The sequence below is a fragment of the Larimichthys crocea genome, chromosome XIII (genome assembly GCF_000972845.2).
Source record: "Larimichthys crocea isolate SSNF chromosome XIII, L_crocea_2.0, whole genome shotgun sequence".
Taxonomy (NCBI): domain Eukaryota; kingdom Metazoa; phylum Chordata; class Actinopteri; family Sciaenidae; genus Larimichthys; species Larimichthys crocea.
The window spans coordinates 48,459,671-48,474,180 of NC_040023.1; the positions used below are offsets into that span (position 1 = coordinate 48,459,671).

At 46.3% G+C, this 14,510-nt stretch overlaps 2 protein-coding genes and 6 non-coding genes across 8 annotated transcripts in view; 6 read left to right on the plus strand and 2 right to left on the minus strand.

Moving 5' to 3' along the window:
• cntrl (centriolin) overlaps positions 1 to 6,758 on the minus strand; it is a 26,459-nt gene extending 19,701 nt beyond the window's left edge. The window contains exons 1-4 of the mRNA XM_027286019.1: positions 6,299 to 6,758; positions 1,509 to 1,564; positions 310 to 445; positions 6 to 90 (exon numbers count right to left, since the gene is read on the minus strand). Of these exons, the coding sequence (XP_027141820.1) occupies positions 6 to 90; positions 310 to 445; positions 1,509 to 1,564; positions 6,299 to 6,314 (293 nt within the window). The 5' untranslated portion in view covers positions 6,315 to 6,758. The remainder of the gene's footprint in view (positions 1 to 5; positions 91 to 309; positions 446 to 1,508; positions 1,565 to 6,298) is intronic.
• trnas-gcu (transfer RNA serine (anticodon GCU)) lies at positions 1,858 to 1,939 on the plus strand. Its single transcript has one exon. It is a non-coding gene; the product is annotated as a tRNA-Ser (tRNA).
• Positions 4,010 to 4,091, plus strand: trnas-gcu (transfer RNA serine (anticodon GCU)). The gene has a single exon. It is a non-coding gene; the product is annotated as a tRNA-Ser (tRNA).
• Positions 4,462 to 4,534, plus strand: trnam-cau (transfer RNA methionine (anticodon CAU)). The gene has a single exon. It is a non-coding gene; the product is annotated as a tRNA-Met (tRNA).
• Positions 4,852 to 4,924, plus strand: trnaa-agc (transfer RNA alanine (anticodon AGC)). The gene has a single exon. It is a non-coding gene; the product is annotated as a tRNA-Ala (tRNA).
• trnam-cau (transfer RNA methionine (anticodon CAU)) lies at positions 5,319 to 5,391 on the plus strand. The gene has a single exon. It is a non-coding gene; the product is annotated as a tRNA-Met (tRNA).
• On the plus strand, positions 5,971 to 6,052 carry trnas-gcu (transfer RNA serine (anticodon GCU)). Its single transcript has one exon. It is a non-coding gene; the product is annotated as a tRNA-Ser (tRNA).
• A 445-nt stretch (positions 6,759 to 7,203) lies between the features above and the next one.
• c5 (complement component 5) overlaps positions 7,204 to 14,510 on the minus strand; it is a 28,489-nt gene continuing 21,182 nt past the window's right edge. Inside the window, 16 exon segments of the mRNA XM_027286716.1 lie at positions 7,204 to 7,458; positions 7,595 to 7,733; positions 8,556 to 8,648; positions 8,731 to 8,820; positions 8,912 to 8,995; positions 9,085 to 9,190; positions 9,317 to 9,391; positions 9,545 to 9,647; positions 9,777 to 9,816; positions 10,154 to 10,241; positions 10,317 to 10,379; positions 10,489 to 10,641; positions 10,741 to 10,821; positions 11,044 to 11,165; positions 13,572 to 13,676; positions 13,679 to 13,739. Of these exon segments, the coding sequence (XP_027142517.1) occupies positions 7,317 to 7,458; positions 7,595 to 7,733; positions 8,556 to 8,648; positions 8,731 to 8,820; positions 8,912 to 8,995; positions 9,085 to 9,190; positions 9,317 to 9,391; positions 9,545 to 9,647; positions 9,777 to 9,816; positions 10,154 to 10,241; positions 10,317 to 10,379; positions 10,489 to 10,641; positions 10,741 to 10,821; positions 11,044 to 11,165; positions 13,572 to 13,676; positions 13,679 to 13,739 (1,545 nt within the window). The 3' untranslated portion in view covers positions 7,204 to 7,316.

Consider the following 14,510-nt stretch of genomic DNA (forward strand, 5'->3'; position numbering starts at 1 on the left):
CCTGCTCTCTGAGGCCTCTCAGGTTCTCCTGAAGTCCTCTGATGATTCCCTCCAAATCTGACTGAAGACATTCATTCACCAGAATCTGACCTGAGGAGGAGGAGGAGGAGGAGGAGGAGAAGAAGGGGGAGGGGGGGGGGGGGGGAAGAAGAAGAAGAAGAAGAAGAAGGGGGTGGAGGAGGAGGAGGAGGAGGAGGAGGAGGAGGAGAAGATGAAGTTATATTTTAAAACTCGGCTCTACTGTGAGTTAGCCAATCAGAGGGCTCCACAGTTTGAGGGGCGGTCTGTGATTGGTCGAAGTGTTCTCACTGTCAGTCAGCTGTTGCTCCAGCTCTTTGATCTCCTGCGTCTCCATGGCGATGCGTGACAGCATGTCACCGAGGCGATCCTCCAGCTCGCTCATCCTGAACAACAGCTGTCTGCAGCTGGACGGGGTCACATGGGCCTGAGAGGGAGAGACGTCAGCCAATCAGAGAGCAGCCTCACCGGGCACTGCTGTGTACTGTCCCTTTAAGAGCCAGGGGAATTAGCTCAGGGGATCGATGCCCGCATTCTCCACAACACTTTACCTGAGTGTTTGTACTCACTCCACTTAGTCCTCCTCCTCTATAACTCCACAGTCAACAACGTGTAGCCTCCTCCTCTCTGTGCTCTCAGACACTGACTCCTTCTCCTCCTCTATAACTCCACAGACACTGACTCCTTCTCCTCCTCTCCGTTACAAACTTCTCCTCCTCTCTGTGCTCTCAGACACTGACTCCTTCTCCTCCTCTCCGTTACAAACTTCTCCTCCTCTCCCTCTCTCCCCCTTTCTTTGAATCCACACAGGAAATCTGTCTCCCGGCCAATCAGAGAGGCCGCTGCAGAGTGACATGTTGTCTTTGGTCCCGCCCCTCAGAGGGGGATCCCCCCCGGGGGAGGAGCCAGAGTTTCTTAAAGAGACGGCAGACCCAGAATTTCAACACGAGAGTTCAGACAGTTTGAAGCAGTTACAGTGCTCTGAGTGTACTGTCGCTTTAAGAGCCAGGGGGAATAGAGAACACCTGCTGTTACCATGGTGACCTGATCACAGGTGGATGTCTCGCATGTTGTAGCAGGTCCCTGAAGTACTCACGTGTTACCCGTCTGTGTGTTACCTGTCTGTGTGTGTTAGTTGTCTGTGTGTTTACCTGTCTGTGTGTGTTACCTGTCTGTGTGTGTTACCTGTCTGTGTGTTACCTGTCTGTGTGTTACCTGTCTGTGTGTGTTACCCGTCTGTGTGTGTTACCCGTCTGTGTGTTTACCTGTCTGTGTGTTACCTGTCTGTGTGTTTACCCGTCTGTGTGTTACCTGTCTGTGTGTGTTACCTGTCTGTGTGTGTTAGCTGTCTGTGTGTTTACCCGTCTGTGTGTTACCTGTCTGTGTGTGTTAGCTGTCTGTGTGTGTTAGCTGTCTGTGTGTTACCTGTCTGTGTGTGTTAGCTGTCTGTGTGGTTACCTGTCTGTGTGTTTACCTCTCTGTGTGTTTACCTGTCTGTGTGTTTCCTCAGGGGTTCTCGACTCTTCAGGGTCCAGTTGACATCCAGCTACAAACACACACATTTAACAGATCAGTAATCAAAGTTTACAGGTGACCTCCACGACCCACAGGTGACCTCCACGAGCCACAGGTGACCTCCACGAGCCACAGGTGACCTCAACGACCCACAGGTGACCTCAACGAGCCACAGGTGACCTCAACGACCCACAGGTGACCTCAACGAGCCACAGGTGACCTCAACGACCCACAGGTTGACTACAAGAACGTTCACCAACATGCAGCATCACTCTGTGTACACATGCTCCTGCTGGTCACCTTGAGGACTACATCTCAAGGACAGACGAGGTGGCCGAGTGGTTAAGGCGATGGACTGCTAATCCATTGTGCTCTGCACGCGTGGGTTCGAATCCCATCCTCGTCGCTTCTTTATGTGGACACAGCCCGTCGTAATAAAAATGTTTGGTTCAGGATTATTAATATGCAACACTTACTTTAATACTTCTCTCTTTCTAAGTTAAGGACTTGGTGGCTCCGCAACACAAACACCTGAACGTTCAAGACATGCGTTCAAACATCTCACAGTCTGATGAAATACTGTCAAATCTAACAAGAGAGTCACGACAGGTGGTCTGAGATCTGATCTGAAGTATCTGTTGGAGGTTATCTTACCCCTAAAACACACTGCATGCGGATCGGCTCCACTACGGCGACGCCCTCCGCAACACATACAGAGCTTTTTCATTGACGACACCTCACATCCTTTTTAGGACACTAGGGGTGGAGCGATTCGTCGCCGTCATCGATTACGTCGATTACGTAAATACATCGACGCGTCGATGCGTCGCGGTCGCATGGCAGCGGGAGTATATGCAGAAGAAGGATGGCTGCTCGCGGTAAAAACATAGATGGACGAGAAGCTGCAGCGAAAAAAAGTCGGCCACGCTGATCTAAAGTGTGGGAATATTTCAGCCAAAGACCCAACAATGTTGTGATATGTAAGCAAGATAGAAATGGCTTATCACAGCAGTACGGCCGCAATGAATGAGCACTGCGCTGCGCAAAGCAGCGACGTAAGTCCTGTTTACTTTTTTCCGAACCGAAGCATAGTGCCGAAGCAGCACGGAAACATGTTTCTGTCACTTAAAAGTGATTATCTTAATGTTTATTAATCGCCCTGATATTAAAAGTGCTTTCCTCACCGCTGCTGTTTGGTAATGTAACGTTACACCATGCGTCATCTAACGCTGTTATTCGTCCGTTTTCTATTTTCTCTATTTATTTTTTATATATATATTCATATTTTTATTTTATTTTCACAAATAGTAAAGACAGGACAACAATATTATATTTTCTGTTTACTTTAACTGCTTGTGTGAGTGATACGATGGCTTAAACTAACACTACAGACTGTTGTTACAGTCTGGAAATCGATTCAATTATTTTCCATAACCTCACACGGATTAAAAAATGCATTTGCCAGTTATTATCTTAACTGCACATTACTGCAGTGATGAAATAAATCCATGTCATAACCATTTAAGATAACATGACATGCAGTGAGTAAATTAATCTGTGTCACAGCACCTTTTGAATTGTAGGTCCAGTATTTTTCTGAACTGGACAAATACGATCTATTATTATTAATATCATAACAGCAGTGATGTGGAATTTAGACTAGACTTTTAACATGTGGCACCAGTATCTTTATTCTAATGTGCTTTATGTGTCTTTTTCCAAGGTGAGGCAAAGCAGTGTGAAGGACCTGAATCCATGCTCCGCCCAGGGTGTGTTACTTAAGAAGAATGATGAAAATGCACTGTTAGAAAAAAAAAGTGTTACTTAAATTGCACAGGTTGCACAATGTCTTTTTACCTGAATGGAGCAAGCACTTGCTATAACTTTATTTTGGAGAGATTTATGTTGCTTAAGCAGATTACCAGTGAAGGCAGCTCATCTTGTTACTTTTGAAACAAAGGTTTTGTTTTTCCAAGAGATGTGTTTGAATGAAATCTTGAAATATTAAGAAGACATGCTTTTGCTTTTTATTTGGGTAAATTCATTGTCATTAATCAAGTAATTAAAAATCATTGTTGAAATAATCGTTAGATGCAGTCCGAAAGGACACCAGAAAAAAGATGCGCTGTGGAATGTCATCGCAGGAGTCAGAGAGACTACAGCCGGCAACATCACGCGATTATGCGTGAATTCACGAGATCTCGTGCATTCTCGCGACGCTCGGTAGCCGGCGGAGACGCACCCGAGCGCATCACAAGCGGATCATGTGTGAGTTGGAGGACGGCGGAGTACGCAGCCGATCCAGAGCGGAGCCGTTCCGCATGCTGTGTATTTTAGGGGTTAGGCAACAGGTGACCTCAACGAGCCACAGGTGACCTCAACGACCCACAGGTTGACTACAAGAACCTCCACTAACATGCAGCGTCACTCTGTGTACACATGCTCCTGCTGGTCACCTTGAAAACTGCAAGTCAAGGACAAGGTGGCCGAGTGGTTAAGGCGATGGACTGCTAATCCATTGTGCTCTGCACGCGTGGGTTCGAATCCCATCCTCGTCGCTTCTTTATGTGGACACAGCCCGTCGTAATGAATGTTTGAACTGTAATCTGACAAACAGCAGAGTGAAGTCATTAAAGGAGTTTACAGATAACAGAACTTCAGGGCATGAAAACGACGTCCTGACCAGTGGACGTGAAGGACTGAACGGGGCACGAGTTTGTCTGTCACTGCTGGAAGGAACTGAAGCAGATAATGAAGGAGCTCCACAGCTGGTCATGACGGACACGTTAACACTCAGTGAGGAACCTTCAAGAACACTTGGCCCAGGTGTGTTCAGTGGGAAGTGAAGGTTCATGTAACGTCTTTACAGCTGATGGACGAGCAGTGACCTCTGACAGCTCCTGTCAGTCCCAGCGTCCATGTGTTCAGGCCTCGTTGGCGCAGTAGGCAGCGCGTCAGTCTCATAATCTGAAGGTCGTGAGTTCGAGCCTCACACGGGGCAGAACTTTTAAAGTCACATGACAACATGGAGGAGACACACGGTCCACGATGAAGAACGTAGAATCTCGTCACATCAGGAGACAACGATGAGCTCAGTCACTGAAGGTCAAAAGTGTTGTGGAGAACGTGGGCATCGACCCCACTACCTCTCACATGCTAAGCATACACACTACCATTTGAGCTAAATGCCCTGCGAGTCATCAGCTCCGTCCCCGTCAGAGGGTGGATTCATGTCCCCGTGGTGTCAGGTGACCCTGCAGACAGACACAGTGACGGACTCTGACACCTGTTCTCAGTGTACTGTCCCTTTAAGAGCCAGGGGAATTAGCTCAGATGGTAGAGCGCTCGCTTAGCATGCGAGAGGTAGCGGGATCGATGCCCGCATTCTCCACAACACTTTTAACCCTTTGTGTCCTCGCAGACATGCAGCTGCAGGGCTGGACCTTCGTCTTCAGGTGACAGCTGATTGGTTCACAGGTCACATTTCAGCCAATCACAGACCTCCAGACTCTGCTGGGTACAATCCAGTCCTGTAGTACTCAAGACCGGTCTTAAGAAGTTAGAGAGCAGACAGCGGGGAGCTCAGGCCGAGGTCTAACCACAGAGACCATGAACCAACAAACCAAACACCAAGCAGGGACACATTCATCAGCACGAAGGAAGACAAGGATGGGATTCAAACCCACGAGTGCAGCTCTAACGTGAACGAAACATTGTACAAACGTTGTGATGAAGACTGTGACCTGGTCGACGGCTCCTGTCAGTCCCAGCGTCCATGTGTTCAGGCCTCGTTGGCGCAGTAGGCAGCGCGTCAGTCTCATAATCTGAAGGTCGTGAGTTCGAGCCTCACACGGGGCAGAACTTTTAAAGTCACATGATCTGATCTTTGGTCATCGCCACGTCATGAGAGCTGATCCTGAGGCGACTGTTGGACTGCAGTGTGTCCACATAAACAGGACGGATTCAAACCAACACGTGCTGAACAGAATGGATCAAACTGTCTCCTGAACGACTCGGCCACCTTAAAGTGTCTGTCTGCCTGTCTGTCTCTCTGTCTGACTGCCTGTCTGTCTGACTGCCTGTCTGTCTCTATGTCTGTCTGCCTGTCTGACTGCCTGTCTGTCTGTCTGTCTGTCTGACTGCCTGTCTGTCTCTATGTCTGTCTGTCTGTCTCTATGTCTGTCTGACTGTCTGTCTCTATGTCTGTCTCACTGTCTGCCTGTCTCTCTGTATGTCTGTCTCTCTGTCTGACTGTCTGTCTCTCTGTCTGTCTGTCTCTCTGTATGTCTGTCTCTCTGTATGTCTGTCTGACTGTCTGTCTGTCTCACTGTCTGTCTGTCTCTCTGTATGTCTGTCTCTCTGTATGTCTGTCTCTCTGTATGTCTGTATGTCTGTCTCTATGCCTGTCTGTCTCTCTGTCTGCCTGTCTCTCTGACAGACGAGGTGGCCGAGTGGTTAAGGCGATGGACTGCTAATCCATTGTGCGCTGCACGCGTGGGTTCGAATCCCATCCTCGTCGCTTCTTTGCTGTCTGTCACCATGGTAACCACCTTAAAGAAGCTAGTTAGCCAGCTAACATGTTTTAATCCAACCTGCTGAGATTGAATGACGTCATTCACGTGATTATTAGTTCATTATGACGTAACAATCACTTTAATCTGAACACCTGGTCACACCTGGTTAGCCGCTAAATAAGACTAGCCTTAAAGGAGCTAATTAGCCTGTTAGCATGTCGGTACCCGGTGACGTGTACCGCTACCTTTACCTTTCGCTGACGTCATCCAGGTGAGCTCGGTCGGTCGTTTCGGTAGAAAACGTGACGTGTGTTCGCGTCACAGCCCGACGGAACCGACGGTTCGGATGTTTCCTGTGAGCACGAGCTGCAGGTGGAGGTGCATGCTGCCTTCAAGGTCTCATTAGAAAGTCGGATTTTTCCGTTGTCGTGTTTCAAACCGTGTACGTCACACGTGCTGTTTCCTGTGACACGGCACGTTAATGATACGGATACAACCAATCACCTTTCATATCCGGTCAGTGATTTTTACGTCACTGACGTGTTTGCAAAGTCGTCTTAATATTTCCGATGGTTCTTTAATGCAGCACGTGTCGTGTCACAGATCCTTCACCAATCAGCATCCTCCGTGTCTGTGACGTGAAGCCGACACAGGAAGTGACACAACCTGCAGTTCCTCTAGCGTCCACCTGAGGCTGGCTCCAGCAGTGAGTCAGTCTCCATAAGTCCCCATGTCCAAATGTCCAACTTCACAGCAGAAATAAACATGTTTACAGCCTGGTACAAAAAACAGTTTTGGTCTCTGTAGCTAATTTCCCCGTTCATGACAACTGTACTGAGGGTGAATTTATATACAACTCACCTGTTCACATTATATTAAGGCTTAAAGTTATGCAGGATTAAGAGCGTGGACGCTTTGATTGACAGGTGGGCGTGGTCACAGGTGACAGTTTGAGCGACCAGGCTTCAAACAAGCTAAGGCCTGAGCTCAGAGCACCGTTAGTGTTTGTACCACCAGAAGAAGAAGAAGAAGAAGAAGAAGAAGAAGAAGAAGAAGAAGTTTACAGGCCCAGGGAGCAGAGCTGGTGTCGTGCCAGAACAGGAGCTGGGCGAGTGGGTAAATGACCTCTGTGTTAGCAGTATCATACATCACTCAGTGAGTTTCTTTGACTTTTATTGTCAGATCGTGACATGTTGAAACAAAAAGGACAAATATAACCCAGCAACACTTCCTGAGCTCATAACACGCCGTCTACTTCCTCTCCGCTCTTCACGAGGCGACCGGACAGCCGTCTAACTGCAGGTCCAGAGCAAAGGTCTCCAGCTGGTTAGTGTAGTCCGAACACTCGGGAGAACTACACTCTGTCGGCCACAGGTCCACCAGAGCGTCCGAGTCCAGAGGAAGACGAAACCTTCAGGACAAAACCAACAGAGTCAGAGCCATCAACAGGAAGAAGGAGAAGGAGAAGAAGAAGGAGAAGGAGAAGAAGGAGAAGGAGAAGAAGAAGAAGAAGAAGAAGGAGAAGGAGAAGGAGAAGGAGAACTGACCTGAAGACGTCGTCCACCTTGACTTCTGACCCGCTGGCTCCCATCACCAGGTACTGTTTGTTGTTCTGAATGTCCACATCACTGCAGGTGGCCTTTTTTACCAGGTAAACCTCTGTACCTGAACTCATCGATTCAAACACTGCAAGAGAGCATCCACAGGAAGTGATGTCACAGATGCCTCATTATAATGATTAATGTCATAACCATGAGCTCTGTAAGTGTTCATGGGGTTGTAATCAACACAGGAATAACTTAAAGGTCCAGTGTGGAGGATTTAGTGGCACCTAGTGGTGAAGTTGCAGATTGCAACCAAATGAATACTCCACACCTCACCTTCTCCTTCCAATCACCCATGAGAACATGTGCAACCTACACAAAGAGGTGCTCGTGGTGGTTGTGTTTGAGTTGTTTATGATGTGTACGGTGTAAATGTTGATCTGAACATGTGGCGGTGGCCAGTCTGCATGTCCAAGTGTCCTTGAGCAAGACACCAAACCGCGGACGCTGCATCATCAGTGTGTGAATGGGTGAATGAGATATGTAGTCAATGTACTGTTTGTCTCGAGCCTGTAGTCTTAAAAATATACGACTGATAGCGTTTATAATCTGTCTGAGCTTCAACAGACGTCTGTGTGATTCGTGGTCATCATTTCATTGGACCGGTGTCGTTCAGAGACATGTTTGTACGATCATTAAAAAGCTGTAAAATGAATCATTGTGTTCCCAGAGGTTCAATGATTTCACATGAGGAGATACGACATAAATGTTCACCTCTACGCAGACGATACACCGCTTTACACTGACGTCTCCTGACCAATACATGTCCATGTTCACTGCATTAATATTATTGTTGTTGTTGTTGTTGTTGGTACCAAAGCTCAGAGAGAAAAGCTAAATATGAAACAGGTAACAGGTCAATTGATCTTTGATTTGATGGAAACTCGACTACATCCTGTTTCACCTGTATCTGTGTTCTTCAGGACTTCAGCTATGGTGGCTGTGTAGGTCATAAAGTTTCCTTCTGCTGCTGAAGACTTCACCGTCACCTTGTAGGCTGCATGGAGACAAACAGATTACTTTTAAATAAAGTAACTAAATACTCAGAGGTTGGTTCAGATGCTTTGACTCTCTCTCACCGTATTTGATGTGCGACTGACACGTCTCGTCGGTTCGTTTGGCTGCCGTCAGACTCCCGTCGATGTTTCCCCTGTAGGTGGCGCACGCCGCTAAACAACAACAACAACAACAACAACCAAAGTGAAACCAACCAGTGATGTGAGTGACAGCTGATGTCAGCCAATCAGAAGGCAGACGTACCTGTCATGCACTGACACTGTTGGCCCACACAAAGCTGCTGAAGCTTCTCCTCCTTGTGCGAGAACTGTTTGGTGCACAGACTTCCTGCAACGAGAAGGTGGAGAGGTTAGGCTAACGGTTTCCCCTTGCTTCCAGCCTTTGTGCTAAGCTAGGCTAAATACATCTCGTCTCACCTTTGTCCTGAGGCTCGTAGACGCTCAGCAGGGAGTCGCTTCTCCCAGTCACTGTGAACGCCGTCGTGATCCGGAAACCAATGCACAGGAAGACCTCTGAGGGAACCTAGCAACCAGACAGGAAGTTATCATGAGGAACCTAGCAACCAGACAGGAAGTTATGGCAGCAGATCTGCCCTGTGGTCCGGTTCAGCGGTGTGTTTTGGGTCTTTGAGGCGGTTCTGTCACTCACGGTTTCCATCTGGATGACCACGGTGTTTCCTTGGAGTTCATAGTGTGAGATGAGCGGCTCGTCAATGTCTCTGAACTGAAAAACAAAAGTTCAGATATGAGACAAAGTCTAACAAAGCTTCCACAGAATGGTGAAAATAATCTGAATGTGAGTTCATCTGACGTCTTCACAGGAAGTGACGTTCAAGTCACATGTCCATGAATGTCAGGCAGCCTCATTCTCGTTCACCTGTCTCAGGTCCTCCGTCTCCGGCACCACACCTGAGGGCAGCTGGATCTCCATCACGGTCAGACTGGACTCTGTCATCACCTCGTTAGGAGGAGGTTTGTACCTGAAACACAAACGAGACACTTTCACCGCTGTGAGCGCGAGGCGAGGGGGTTGTAATCAGCTTCTACACCACTAGATGTCACTAAATCTACAGACTGGACCTTTAAGTGATGTTTGTTTCTTTTCTTACTTTGCACAGGCGACCACATGAGGAGAACCTCTGCTGGGATCTGAGGAGGAGCAGAAGACAGACAGACAGAGAGACAGACAGACAGGTAGACAGACAGACAGACAGACAGACAGACAGGTAGACAGACAGACAGACAGGTAGACAGACAGGCAGACAGGCAGACAGGCAGACAGACAGACAGACAGACAGGTAGGTTTAAATGATCTTATATAATAATCCACCTCTCTTCAATCATTGCTGCCTGCTCTGTATGTGTGGTTCCCACTCTGAGGGATTTTTGTATATTTAAAGTTACAAACTTAAAAAAGATTTTTTTTAAAGGTCAGGAGAAGTACGAAACGCTAAGCCGTGTCAATAAAGGTTGGTTGGACACGTACTGCTGCTGCTGGCGCTCTTCACCTCTATGGTGAGGTCAAAGTGACACGTCTGTGAGGACGCTGTGGTCTCGTAGTAAACTGTCTTCATCTGCAAACACAGCGAGGGAAAGTTAAAAGGCATTCTGGGAAACTTTCCAGCACTTAAACGCTTAACCACGCCCACCTTCACGCTGGACACGCCACTGCCGTATCCCGTGGCCACGGTGATGTCATCATTCGTCGTCACCTGGGAAGAAAAAGACACCAGTAGAAGGAAACGTCCCCCCCCCCCCCCCCCCCCCCCCCCCCCCCCCCCCCCCATCTGAATGTGTCTCACTGTCCTCCACCTGTCTCACCTGGAGGGGTGTGGCCACAGGTCGGCTCTGCGTGAGCTGGACTCGTACCGGGTCTAACTTCCTGCTGAGGCGGACGATGAGGTCCTGACTGAGGGCGGCTCGAGGGATGATTTTACTGTACTCTGTGACCGCCTCCAGAGTCAAGACAGTGTCCTGAAAGACAGACAGGTAGAGAGACAGACAGGTGGAGGTCAAAGTTCAGACCAGAAATGACCATCTGTGTGTGTGTGTGTGTGTGTGTGTGTGTGTTACATGGATGGAGTAGAAACCCTCTCCGTAGTGCTGATCCTGGGTCAGCCAGGTCAGGATGGGGTTGGCGTACGAGATTCTCCCCTAAAACACAGAACAAGAATCTTTACCGTGATAGCTTTATGCTAACACATGCTGGAGCAGCTAACTGCTAACTGAATCTGCCGTTAGCATGCTAACAGAACCGGGCTCAGCAGCCGGACCGGACCGGACCGGACCGGGCACAGCCTCAGAGACCAACAGGGAATAAAGTGACAGTACCGAGGAGATTTACAGACTTTATGATGAAACATTGATCAGCAGCACCTTGAGCAGCACGGTCAGCAGGACGTACGCCGTCGTCTCCACCGTCAGACCACTGGATTGGTCGGGTTTCAGCCAATCAGCTGTCACGCTGGACTCCTGCCAGTACCTGAGCAGAGGGTTACCTGCATGGAGACAGGAAACAGCCACCTCAGACAGGAAGACAACGTGTGTTTAACGTGTTTCTAACGTGTTTCTAACGTGTGTTCAACGTTTTAATAACGTGTTTGTAACGTGTCTGTAACGTGTGTTTAACGTGTTTGTAACGCGTGTTTAACGTTTTTATAACGTGTTTGTAACGTGTTTGTAACGTGTGTTTAACGTGTTTATAACGTGTTTGTAACGTGTGTTTAACGTGTTTGTAACGTGTTTGTAACATGTGTTTAACGTGTTTGTAACGCGTGTTTAACGTTTTTGTAACGTGTGTTAAACGTGTTTGTAACGTGTTTGTAACATGTTTATAACGTGTTTGTAACATGTTTGTAACGTGTGTTCAACGTGCTTATAACGTGTTTGTAACGTGTGTTTAACATGTTTATAACGTGTTTGTAACGTGTGTTTAACGTGTTTGTAACGTGTTTATAACGTGTTTATAATGTGTTTGTAACGTGTGTTTAACGTGTTTGTAATGTGTGTTTAACGTGTTTGTAACGTGTTTATAACGTGTTTGTAACGTGTGTTTAACGTGTTTATAACATGTTTGTAACGTGTGTTTAACATGTTTATAACGTGTTTGTAACATGTTTGTAACGTGTGTTCAACGTGTTTATAACGTGTTTGTAACGTGTGTTTAACGTGTTTATAACTTAACATGTTTGTAATGTTTGTTGTAACTGTGTTTGTAACGGGTTTGTAACGTGTTTGTAATGTGTGTGTTAACATGTGTTGTAACGTGTTTGCTAATCGGTGTTTAACATGTTTGTAATGTGTTGTAACCCGTTTGTGTTTGTAACGTGTTTGTAACGTGTTTGTGTGTAATGTAATGTGTTTAACATGTTTTGTAACGTGTCTTTTAACGTGTTTGTAACTGTGTGTTTAACATGTTGTAACGTGTTGGAACGTGTGTTTAACATGTTTGTGTTTGTAACGTGTTTGTAAGTGTTTTACGATGTTTGTAACGTTTTAATGTGTGTGTAACATGTGTTAACAATGGTTTGACATGGATCGTGATGACTTTTAACTGTGTTTCAGTGTTTTAACCATGTTGTAACGTCGTTGTAACGTGTTTAACTTTGTTTAACATGTGTTTGGTAATGTGTTGTTAATGTTTGTAACGTGTTTGTAACGTGTTTGTAATGTGTGTTTAACATGTTTGTAACGTGTTTGTAATGTGTGTTTAACATGTTTGTAACGTGTTTGTAATGTGTGTTTAACATGTTTGTAACGTGTTTGTAACGTGTTTGTAACGTGTTTGTAATGTGTGTTTAACATGTTTGTAACGTGTGTTTAACGTGTTTGTAAGTGTTTGTAATGTGTGTTTAACATGTTTGTAACGTGTTTGTAACGTGTTTTGTAACGTGTGTTGTAACTGTTTACGTGTTTGTAACGTGTGTTAACCTGTTTGGAACAGTGTTTGTAACGTGTTATTAACATGTTTTTGTAACGTGTGTTAACGTGTTTGTAAAGTGTTTTTAACGTGTTGTAACTGTTTTAAACAGTTTGTAACGTGTTTGTAACGTGTGTTTTAACGTGTTGTAACGTGTTGTAACGTGTGTTTAACGTGTTTTGTAACTGTTTGTAACGTGTTGTAACGTGTGTTTACCGTGTTGTAACGTGTTTGTAACGTGTTTGTAATGGGTTTAACATGTTTGTAACGTGTTTTTAACTGGTGATTAACTGTTTGTAACGTGTTGTAACGTGTGTTTAACATGTTTGTAACGTGTTGTTGTTAACGTGTTTGTAATGTGTGTTAACTGTTTGTGTTAACGTGTTTGTAACTGTTTGTAAGTGTGCATGTGTGTTTAACATGTTTGAACGTGTTTTGTAACGTGTTTGTAAACGTGTTTGTTGTAACGTGTGTTAACCTGTTTGTTAACGTGTTTGTAACGTGTTTGTAATGTGTGTTTAACATGTTTGTAACGTGTTTGTAACGTGTTTGTAACGTGTTTGTAATGTGTGTTTAACATGTTTGAACGTGTTTGTAACGTGTTTTAACGTGTTTTTACCGTGTTTGTAACTGTGTTTAAATGTGTGTAACGTGTTTGTAACGTGTTTGTAACTGTGTGTTTAACATGTTTGTAACGTGTTTGTAACGTGTGTTTAACATGTTTGTAACGTGTTTGTAATGTGTTTGTAACGTGTTTGTAACGTGTTTGTAATGTGTGTTTAACATGTTTGTAACGTGTTTGTAACGTGTTTGTAACGTGTTTGTAATGTGTGTTTAACATGTTTGTAACGTGTTTGTAACGTGTGTTTAACTGTTTGTAACGTGTTTGTAATGTGTGTTTAACATGTTTGTAACGTGTTTGTAACGTGTTTGTAACGTGTGATTAACATGTGGTTTGGACCATGTGACCTCAGTGACCTCTGACCTTTCTGTCGGGCCAGCTTCTCCAGGCTGTCGAGCAGCGAGGACGCTGCCATGCTGTTTGTGTCGTGGAGAGTCAGAGCGTACGTTGCCACCGCACGCACATAGCGCTCTTCACACCCGGGGCATGCTGGGAAATAGTTAGCGCCGAGAGCATGCTGTCATCGTGGAACTGAGGAGAGAGAGAAGAGGAGGAGATATGGCGTTGTCAGGATGAAGATGAGGATGAAGAGGAGGACGAAGAGGAGGCCGAAGCGGAGGAGAAGAGGTAGAAGGACGGAAGAGGAGGAGGAGGAGAGAGGGACGATGAAGAGGAGGATGACGAGGAGGAGGAATGAGGGGGAGGATGAAGAGGAGGACGATACGAGGAGGACGAAGAGGGAGCCGAGATTGAGAGAGGAGGATGAGAGAGGAGGGACGAGAGAGGATGAAGAGGAGGACGATATGAAGAGAGGCTGAAGAGGAGGATGAAAGAGGGAGGATTGACGAGGAGATGAAGAGGAGGAGAAGAGGAGGAGATGAAGGGAGGATGAACTGGAGAGGATGAAGATGATGATGGATGAAGAGGATGGGATGGAAGCTGAGGAGGATGAAAGGGATGATGATGAGAGAGGACGATGAAGAGGAGGATGAGAGGAGATGAGATGATGAAGTGAGATGAGGATGATGGACGAGGACGATGAAGATGAGATGGATGAAGAGGAGGATGAAAGAGGAGGATGAAGAGGAGGATGAGCTGAAGGATGATGATGATGAAGATGAGAAGACGATGAGGAGGAGGATGAAGATGGTGATGATCAAAGAGGAAGGAACGATATGAAGAGGGAGGATTGAAGATTGATTGATGTAAAACGAGGAGGATTGAAGAAGGCGCGAACGGAGGATGATGATGAAGATGGATGATAGGAGTGAAGAGGAGGATGAAGATGAGTGAGAGGGGGAG